Here is a 10,700-nt window from a genome sequence, read left to right as displayed (position 1 = left end):
TATATGGATCATATGGAATGTAATGGAGTATTTTTACAGTTGGATTTTAACTCGACATGGAATCAGATGATGAAAACCTGTGCTGTTTAGAGTGTTTTCATTTTCTGTATAGAATATTGAGTACATTAACATAGCTCTGAATTTGGTAAATATTATTTTACAGTTAATAATTGACAGCCCTCACCCTTGACTCCAAAAATAACACTTTCTTTTCTTCCTACTTCACAGAAGGGCTTGACCTTCCCGCTGCTCTCCACATTTGGGGTTCCTCAGGACTTGGCCTTGTGTCCTGTCTTCTTCATTTTCTCTAATTTTTCTTTTGATCTCATAAAACTACCTAAATAGTGACACCTTCCAAATTTATTTCAATAGTTCAGACTTCTCCTCTGAGTGACTTGCATATCTTGCTGCCTACTTGGCATCTATACTCAAATGACAGTGGCCAAAATGGAACCTCCCCCCTCCTTGTATCTGACCCATTATATTCAGGAAGTGGCACAGACATCCACTGTGTTTGACAGAGTAGAAACTCAGTTGTCTATGATTCTTTTTTTTTTTAATCACTCCCACATTCAGCCCATTGGCAAATTCTAGCAAGATCTCCAAACTATATTTCTAGTGCACCCACTATATGCATTTCCATGGCAACCCCTACTCACCCTGGTCTAGGTCGGGGGATGCTAACTACAACTAATCAGATGCAATAGAACTTCCTAACTAGTATCCTCCCTTGTAAACTCTGGTTTTCCCACAGCAGTAGGATCAGCCCTTTTATCTGTAAATCACATCATGTCATTCCTCTGCTTAATACCTTTCAGTGGATTCCCACTGCACTTGGACTGAAAACCAGTCTTGACACTATGGCCAACAAGGTCCTGCATGTCTGGTCCATCTTTGGCTCTTCAAGCTCATCTCCTTTCACTCTGCCCCTTGATCGTTAACTTTCAGCCACTCTGGTGTTCTTTCATTTCCTTAAGCATGCTAAGCTTTTATAGCCCATGGCCTTTACATGTGCTATTTCCTCTGCCTAGAATGTTCTTCTCCTGGCAGTTTATATGACTGGCTTTTCTCTTTGTCCAGGTGTTGCCTTAAATGGTACTTCTCAAAATGTCTTCCCTGGTGACCACATCTGCTGTCACCACCAATTTATTGTTCTTTATTTCATCTCTTATGTGTTTCCTTCATCACAGTGTCCACAGGCATAATTACTTCATTAAATTGCTTTAGGACTGCTTTTTTGATTTCGTCTTTCTTTCCTGGTGAAAGTTAGTTCCATGGGGCAGACTCTCTGCTCTAAATCCTACTGTGTGGCTAGTACGTAGCACAGTGCCTGGCACATAGTGAGTATTCAGTACACTGGATATTTAGTAAATAAATGAATAAACTAAAGGAGTAAGCAGCAATTAAGGGTGGGGATTATGTGAAGAGTAGAGGAAATATTTCTTTCTTAACTTTGGCATTGAAGTATGTGCTGTGATAAAACCAAGAATTAAAATCATTTTAGGTGTTGATTAAACCCCTGATAGTAGAAAGCAACTACATGATAGAAATTTTCTCTGGGGATGTTACTGAACTTGTTATGGAATTGCACAATTATGCTGCTGCAATGCCTTAACATTTAATAGGATGTGTTCTGTATCAATTTGGAAAATGTCATAGATTTATTTCGCTTACGTTCTGCATTAGTATTCTCATCTCCCATGTATCATTAGTGTTAGGACCTGTCCAGTGATTAATCAATATTAACTGAGAAATATCAAGGTAGTTCATTTTCCAGGTGTTTATTATTCTCTACTAGGTAGATGTGGATCATGTCCTCAAGGAGCCTCACAGACAAGTAGGGGTGACAGTCTGACAAAAAAATCCTATTGTCCTCTGTGGCAGCATCAATAAGAGGCACATACAGGGATCATGGTGTAACAAAGGGGGGAAGTTTTGCAGATTTGTCTGGGGCCTGGACAGTGTCCCAAAGGAGGAGGCTGTGGAATTGGTCTTAAAGGAATAAGAATTTGCTAGGTGGAAAGACTTTCCAGTCCTTAAGACAGAATGTACAAGGACATAGAGGCACAATTAAGGTGGTATGTTCTGAAATCTGCAACCAGAGGAAAATGTAAGAAGAGTAATGGGCAATGAGATTGAATAGATAGGCAAAACCAGATTGCCGAATGGGGGGCTTGGAATGGTTTTAGTCTTGACGGCAAGATTATATAATTTACATTTTCAGAAGGTCATTGGAGGATGGAGGATGGCTTCCAGTAGGAGGAATCTGGTGGTGGAGATAAAAGGCAGGGAAGAGATCACCTAGGAAAGTACAGAAAGAAGAGTCAGAGATGGACCTCAGTAGAGCAGGGGCACTTGAATGGGGAGGAGGAAGGTGCTTTTTAAGGAAACTGAGATGGATTCTTCAGCATGGCAGCAAATGAAGAAAGCAATATGTCACATAAGCCAAGAGAAAAGATCTTTTTTGGGAAGGAAGGAGTGATTTATATCAGACAGATCAAGTGAGATGAAAATTAAGATGGAAGGACCAGATCTCATAGTTAAGGTATTTTGAGTGACCCTTAGCAAGAGCTATATTGGTGGGGTGATGAGGATAGAAGCCCCATGGGGGTGTTGAGGCATGAAAGAAAAGTGAGAAAATGAATACCGCTTAGGGCAGACATAGAGCCAGTGGGAGTCCTTGTTTGTTTGCGTTGCTTTGATTTTAATGAACAGTACAGATTTGCTTGTATACTCTGCTGAGAGAGAGAAAGCACAGGAACTAGGCTGTCAGTGCAGGAGAACTGGGTTTCGTGTAACATTGCTTTAAATAGGTGGAACAAAAGAGAAGGGAAATAAGGAGAAAAGGTAAGATGTACTTGAGTTTGTGGCTGAAGTATAAAGTAGAGGTATTTCTGATACTGGGGGAAAGTGTACTGACAGGGGAACAAAATTGGCTCTAGAGGAGAAAGATGATTTTTCAGGGCAGAAGCTATAGGGAGCTGGGGCATGATCACAGGGATGCTAAGTGTTCAGCTGAGTTTGAAGGCGCAGGCATGTGGTGACCCCAGCCCACCTGCAGGTCTTAGATGTAAAGTTACCAGGGCAGGTCCACCAGAATATAAAGGAGAAGGCTGCTGAGAATACCGATGACATAATGGTTGAAGTGATGGTAAAAAATAGAGAGAGCCAGACTAGTTAGGGAAGTGAGCAGAGGGGTCAATGAAAAGGGGCCTGGAAAAAGAGTAGCCTGAGGTCAGAGGAACAAGTGCTCTTATCTAAGTGATGGGAGGAGGGCCAGGCCTGGAAAGGTATGAGACTGGAAGTAATATCTGAGAATTATACATTTCTTTACCACTTACCTGGGAAGGTACTCATTCTGCACTTAAGCTGCTGTTGCCCAGAATGGTGTGGGCAAAGCCTGTCTTGGAATTGTGCTCAGCCGGAGTCTTGGTGCTTGGTACTTCTTTTGGGGGTGGATTTGATTTTTTGCCAAGTCGTTAAGAGCCATGTTTGGTGAAGAAAGTAGACAAACTGGGTAATACCATTTTTGGTAGAAATGGAAATGTAGATTTAAATAACAATACTGTTTTTCTTATGTGACTTATACTAGGCCCTGATAGCAATTTACAAAGAAAGCAGTGATAGCATCTCTAGAATATGCAGAGCCTCTCAAAGTAACTAGTTGGAGGGATGCATTCTTTTGGACATAAACACCTTAAAAGATTTTGGGGTCACATTCCTTTAGAGTTATAAAGTACCCAGTAAATACTTACTGAGATAAAGTTTAGAAGATGTCTACCATTTTTTCTATACAATCTTTTGTATATCTTTATTAATGAAATCCTTTATGCCAACGTGATATTGAAAGTGGTGAACTGAACAGGAATATTTATATAGCCAACTTGGCAGCTTTATTTATGATCTGTTTCTTTATTGGACACTGGAAAATCTAATTTGTACTGTCTGTTAGCATTTATTTATCAAACACTTTGAGGTCCCTAGATGAAAAGATATGATAAAGGCATACCCAAAGCCATTATGTTGCCATAACTTAATTTGTTAAAATTTTGACAAGGGATTCTGCTTGTTCTCTAACTTTCTGAAGTACCAGAAAGAAGTGATCATTTTTGTCCTCAAATTCCTGTCCTTGCAAAGTAGCGCTGATGGCAGTGTTTGAATAACAGCATGGGCAGTAGCTAGGACCTGCAGAATAATTACCCTAGAATGGGAATTTGTAACCATTTAAGTGGTGGGAAAATGACTCTTTTTTGACCCCAGAGGAGCAGAGATCATAGAATCTAGTCATCCTGGGGGTCTGCTCAGCCACCTTCCTTTGCGACTCACTTACCTGAAAACACACTGTTCTCACTTGGGTTGCTTTCATCTCATGCTTTCTACATAAGTTGGCTACTTACCAAAAGGCAAAGAATATGTCATCTTTCTCAGTGGGGGAGCACTGTCGGCATTCTGGGCAGACAGGTCTTTTTTGTGCGTGGGACTCTTAGAATCTCAGCCTGCTTGGCACCGCTGGCTTCCTGGCTCTAAATGCCAGTAGCCTTCACAAGTCACTGCGGCAGTCAGAAATGTCACCACACATTTCCAGATGCCTTTGGTTGTTTATGGACTAGAGCCTGGGGGACTTGTTTACTGAACAACCAGCAAAGACAGGAAACATTCTTTTCTGTTCCTTTTATGGTCAGTTGGTCTATCTATCTATCGTCTATCTATCTCCTTTTTCTTTCTTTTCATTTTCTTTCATTGTGGAGTGAAGAATGACAGAAATAGGAAAAAGGAAACTTTATTAGAGAAAGAAAGATGGAAAACAAATTAATAATCCAAGGGAAGGCTATGGGAGAGCAGAAGAAAAGAGATAAAAAAATAGAGCAGGAGCGAGGAAGCTGGAAGAAATGTTTTTGCCACATTTGACTATGGTCCCTTGTGATTTCCTCTCAGAAGCCAAGAATAAGATTTCCTTTAAGAACACTCAGGCATTGTTGCATTATAGGGTATAATTGATTGCAGAGGCCCTGTAAATAGATTTCACTGGGAATATGGCTAGAATTGTGCAAGGTTTAGATCCAGACCCTGAAAGAGAAGAGCAACTTGTTATAAGGAAAGTCCTTCTGACTTCATCTAAGGAGGAGATACATTACTGACAGGCCCAAGCCCCTTATTTTAAAATGATGTCACTAACGTGATTGTCCAGGGGCATGGACTCCAAAATATCTTCGGCTCCTGTATAGCAAGTTTGTAATTTTAATTGTTAACAAAATAAAGTTCTCCTTTTGTGCCAATACCAATTTCTTAAAATGGTGTACCTGGCTAGCATTTATTTATTTATTATTTTTAAATTTATTTATTTATTTATTTTTGGCTGCATTGGGTCTTCATTGCTGCACGCGGGCTTTCTCTAGTTGTGGTGAGTGGGGGCTACTCTCCGTTGCGGTGCGTGGGCTAGCGTTTAGAAGTTATGACCTAGAGCTCGCCATGATTGCTAAAAGTCACCTACCTGTTATGTATTTTAAAAATCTGCACTAACACTTGTGGACCATTCATGCCATACTGAAGCTGATTTTCTACTTTATTTTTTCAGTTGTTCATGGTGGACAATGGAGCAGATGACTGGAGAATAGCCATGACTTATGAGCGTATTTTCTTCATCTGCTTGGAAATACTGGTGTGTGCTATTCATCCCATACCTGGGAATTATACGTTCACATGGACGGCCCGGCTTGCCTTCTCCTATGCCCCATCCACCACCACTGCTGATGTGGATATTATTTTATCTATACCAATGTTCTTAAGACTCTATCTGATTGCCAGAGTCATGCTTTTACACAGCAAACTTTTCACTGATGCCTCTTCTAGAAGCATTGGAGCACTTAATAAGATAAACTTCAATACGCGTTTTGTTATGAAGACTTTAATGACTATATGCCCAGGAACTGTACTCTTGGTTTTTAGTATCTCATTATGGATAATTGCTGCATGGACTGTCCGAGCTTGTGAAAGGTAAGTTTGTTTCTTTTCCTGAGAACATAATTTGTCTTATGGTGTCCTTGAAAGTGGGAGAAAGAATGCATTTTAGACTAGAGGTATGTAGAGACTCACTCTTGAAAATCTGGGGTTCTCTAATGTGCTTCTTTTAAATGAGTGTGACAGAACTTTTCTTAAGATACCTTGCATACAGCAATGTCTTGATGATTATGTATTTTCTTTTCTAATTTAATCAGTTTTCAGTAGAGGGCTGCCTTTATAATCCTTGTCAAAACTTGGAGACCTACAAATTGCATAGGAGACTTCCATTAGAAACATTTGTTTAACGGTAATACTGAATCATTTTGGCACCTCTTTGGTTATAGTGTTGATTATTGTTGAGACAGAAATCCAGTGGACAAGTGGGGATGCAAGATGTCTGAACTTCAGGGAATGTCTCAAAGTGGTTTGTTGATTGTAGTGCCTATTTATAATAGTGTTCACGTGATTACTGATAAGGGGCTTATAGGTGTATATTTGGTTTTATTGACCTCTCAACAGTTAGCGAAAAGAGACTGTGTGTATTTGTTTTATTGTCTGAAGAGCTCTGGTGGTGTAGAGCCTACACATGGTCTCAGAACTCAGAAACTGTTCAGTGAGTCTAGGTTAATCAGTTAGAGCATCTGTGATGTTAACCTTGCCATTTAACAAGCAAGCAAAAATAGATTTGTTATGTAAACAGGAGGAACTCTATCATAATGAGGGGGGAACCTCTTGTGACCTTGGTGAAGAAAATTCCAGTTGAAATTAACAATAGACATATAGGAATGACTTAGGAGTTTATAGAACTGTTAAATATTAGGATGTTGGTATTTGTAGTAGCTAGGTATTTTTACATTTAGTTTTTGAAAATCAAACATTCATATACACACACACAAATAGTTTAACAAAGGAAATATCTGTATGAGAATTGTTGCAAAAATAGCAAACTCAGAACACACCTCACCCATTTCTACTTTCCAGAGGCAATCACTTTAAATTCCTTCAGCCATTTCTTTAGTAATTGCTTTCCATATTTCTAAATGGCATTGCTTATTTGCTACCTTTAGATTTTTCATCTAGATTTTTAGGGAAGTTGGAGTTTTAGTTTTCTTTCACTTTCATGTACATACTTTCCCTAATCTACCCCCCCAAAAAGTAATTTTTCTTCTCAGTAAGTTATGTAAACACCAATAATCCATATTGCATATTTATATTATTATGACTATGTGAACTGCACTTGTAGTTGAACTATGTAGTATATTATAAACACTTTGCCTTTTCTGCACATTTTAAAAATTTTCTCTGGAATTAATAATTGCCTCTTTTTATTTGCTCAGTTTTCTATATTGGATTTATATATTGGGGAAAATCTATCCATTTCACCTTGAACTTGAATTTCTGGTGACTTTGTAAACTGCTTCTCCATCGTATTGGGGATTTCCTTTGCCTTGTTTGTATGTTGAGTACCTTTTTTCTTGAACCTCATTTCTCCCTCTTTCTTCATTTATTCCCTCATTTTGGAAACTCCATCTTCCAGTAGCTTCTGAGGAAAGGTACTAGGTAAGAGAGATATTTTTTGAGACCTTTCAGGTATGGCAGCATTCATTCTTGTCTCTTGCTTCATTGATCACTGGGCTGGATAGAAAACTCTAGATTGAAAAGCACTTTCTCGAAGAATATTGAAGACTTCATTTTCTTCTGGCATCCAGGGTCCTGTAGTTTGATGCTATTCTCATTTTTTAATCCCCCCCTTTTTTTTCCTGGAAACTTTTAGAATCAGTGATCTAAAATTGCGCCAGGGTATATCATGGTGTTATTCTATTTTAATCCAGTGGGCCTGTTCAATCTTGGAATTAATTTCCTTCAATTCTTGGAACTTTTCTTGAATTATTTAATGATTTTTGTTCCTGTTTTTTTGTTTATGGATATCAGCCTTCCTCTATTAGTTTTTTCTTATTTCCTTCTGTATTGTCTTCCATCTCTGTTTTCCCTTCATATATAGAGTTAACTTCAATTTATCTTTCAAACGCTTTCTTTTGGAATTTTACTTCTTCTTTACTGTGTATTAATTTTCAGAGTCCCATATTTGATCCTCAAACGCCCATTTTTTAAACTAGCATCATGCTTTTTTTTCATAGATGTACTGTTTTATTTCTCTAGAGATATTAGAGATAATGTTTGAAATTTTTTTCCCTTTATATATTTTTTGTTTCCCCAAAGATGTATTTTTCTGGGTTTTTTTTGTTTGTTTTTCGTTTTTGTTTTTGGCTTCTGTCTGTCTTAGAAGCTTTCTTTAAGTATTTAAGTAACCTTAGCTGTCCACTCATACTTAAGATTGAGGCACTAAAGACCTATTAGAAGCTTTCTGTACACATCTAGAACTTGTTGACTGCGGACTTCACTACAGGGTAATTTGGGTGGGTGCATGGAACACCGGTTTCAGTATCTTTACGTATTTTTTTTTTTTTCTGAACAATCCGACTGGCTCATGGGAAGTGTTTTTACTGTCCTGCCATGAAAGTGGATGCTTAGGTGGCAGTGTTCTGGGAACTGAAAGACGGGGCAAAGAAGGGGTTTCAGCAGTTAATATGTGAACGTGTATTGTCTTCCTAGTTGCAATGGAATAGGCTTACTCTCTCCAGCGCTTAACGCCCTGCAGTCAGCCCATAGACCTTGTGTTTTACCTCTCCAGACAATATATTTGCAGACTTCTTCCAGGTTGGCAAAAGGCATTACCAGTTACACAGAGTGGAAGAGGGAATCTAGATGTCTAACTGCTTTTATGCAGTATTTGAACCTGTCCTCACATTGAAAGCTCTGTCATTTATCTCCTCTCATAGAGGTACTGGTGCCGAGAATTCCTGAGTCTTTTGTGTGTGTGTGTGTAGGCAGGGGCAAGGTTGCTGGTTCTCAGTGCAAATATGGTTGCTTCCTGACTTTTCCCCACTGCTGGTCTAGAATTCTCTTTTCTCAAGCTATCACTGGTCAGTTGGCTTTCTAGCTACTTTATTACCGTATTGGCACTCATAACCCCTGTGGGGTTGTGCTTTTTTTGTTTGTTTTCTAGTCATTTTAAGGGGGTCTAGGGAGGGAGCTGAGGCCAGCATGTTTGGTAAGTCCATCTGCTTTTATGAGAAATTTTGTAATGACAAGTTTTTAATATTATGTACCTGAATCTCTTTTAGAACTTCTCTACATAAATATGGCATTTGAGGGATTAAAGTTTTTCCTTTTAAAGAAAGGTAGACTGCTTATGGTAATGCTTTGTTTCCTAGCAATCATGGTATTTAGAGGCTTGTCATATTGTCTGGAGCAGCTGTACCTATAAGGTTTCAAGAATAAATATGGAAAACCTTAGTTGATATACCTATTAGTTTATGAAGATTACTCTTCCTTAAATGTCGTACACAACAACATAACAATGGAGGTAAAAGCATAATTGAACAACACATACACTTATATGGGTGGTCCCTAGTGCATCTGCTTCCCAAGGGCCAATTCAATAACACAGCTTCAAAATCGTGCACATGTCGTTCATTTTCTTTTCAAAATCGTTCATCTTAGCTTTTTAACCCATTGTCCCTAAACACGGAAAGCCTGAGGCAAGCTGTGCCAAACCTTCTCACATCCCAAAGTATGTGTGCTTTTTAACGTGCTGAGATTGTTAGATGACGGATCATCCTTGTTTTCACATAAAAAGGCACAAGAAAGTGAAAACTGTCTGTTTCGTATAAAGAATGAGAGTCTGCAGCCAACAGTTACCTAAAGGGAACAAATCCATGGGTTGGGGAAGGGAAAGAGCCCACAGCCATGATTGGGACAATCATGGGATTTAGTCCCAGTAGTGCAATTTAGGGGCTCAGTGACCTCGGGTCAACCAGCTTGCTTCTTTTTGCCTTGGATTCTTCATTGCAAAACTGCATGGATTGATACGCTTTTCCAAAGATAACATTTTATAATTGTACAAGTGTTGAGAAGAAAATCATTAACCAGCATTGTGATAGTAGGAGATTTTCCACATTCTGTTTTTCATTAAACTTCCCATTTTGCTACACACAATCTCTAGACTGTAATGTGTAAGATACAAAGGTATTTTTAAAATTTACTTTGTTTTTCCAAGTTAATTTTGAACATGCTGTAGCCTGCATCTTTCATTTCCTTAGATGTTTACTCTCTGGCCTTCCTTCTGGCCATCCATCCTTCTCTCCTTCCTTCCTTTCCTTTGTGAAATCTGCAATACTTAAATATAATACACAACTCACTTATTATTTGGTTTGGAATTTGGATTTGAATGAGCTCCACCAGGTCCATCTTTGATTCATCCAAATATTCTTTCCCTATAAAAGGGGATTCACACCTGACAGAAATTTTCTTCTCAGTTTATTAGAATAACTCTAAAAATATTTTTTAAAGGAGAGAGATTTTGAGAGAGAGAGAAAGGCAGATGGCTTTCTGGAGCAGTTTGTTTGGCAAACCTATCTGTCTCCTTCTACTGAGCACAGCACATCTAGAGGTTTCTGGAAAATATTATCCACTAACCCTGGCAGATCATGTACCTCTGATTTACCTATAAGTTATAAGAACTCTTCTTTTCTTTTCTTTTTCTTTCTTTTATTTTTTCCCTCTCTCCCTCCCTCCCTCCCTTCCTTCTCCCTTTCTCCCTTCCTTCCTTTCCCCCTTCCTCCCTTCCTTCCTTCTTC

At 38.8% G+C, this 10,700-nt stretch overlaps 1 protein-coding gene across 2 annotated transcripts in view; it reads left to right on the top strand.

The window, feature by feature from the left end:
* Positions 1 to 10,700, top strand: part of KCNN2 (potassium calcium-activated channel subfamily N member 2) — a 173,998-nt gene that overhangs the window by 36,708 nt on the left and 126,590 nt on the right. For both annotated transcript variants that reach the window (XM_024743366.1, XM_024743367.1), the window contains one exon: positions 5,576 to 5,994. In XM_024743366.1, the coding sequence (XP_024599134.1) occupies positions 5,576 to 5,994 (419 nt within the window). The remainder of the gene's footprint in view (positions 1 to 5,575; positions 5,995 to 10,700) is intronic.

The sequence above is a fragment of the Neophocaena asiaeorientalis genome, unplaced genomic scaffold (genome assembly GCF_003031525.2).
Source record: "Neophocaena asiaeorientalis asiaeorientalis breed wild unplaced genomic scaffold, Neophocaena_asiaeorientalis_V1.1 scaffold26, whole genome shotgun sequence".
NCBI classification, from domain to species: Eukaryota; Metazoa; Chordata; class Mammalia; order Artiodactyla; family Phocoenidae; genus Neophocaena; species Neophocaena asiaeorientalis.
The sequence above is the reverse complement of the archived record's forward strand: the minus strand, read 5'-3'. Positions and strand labels throughout refer to the sequence as shown.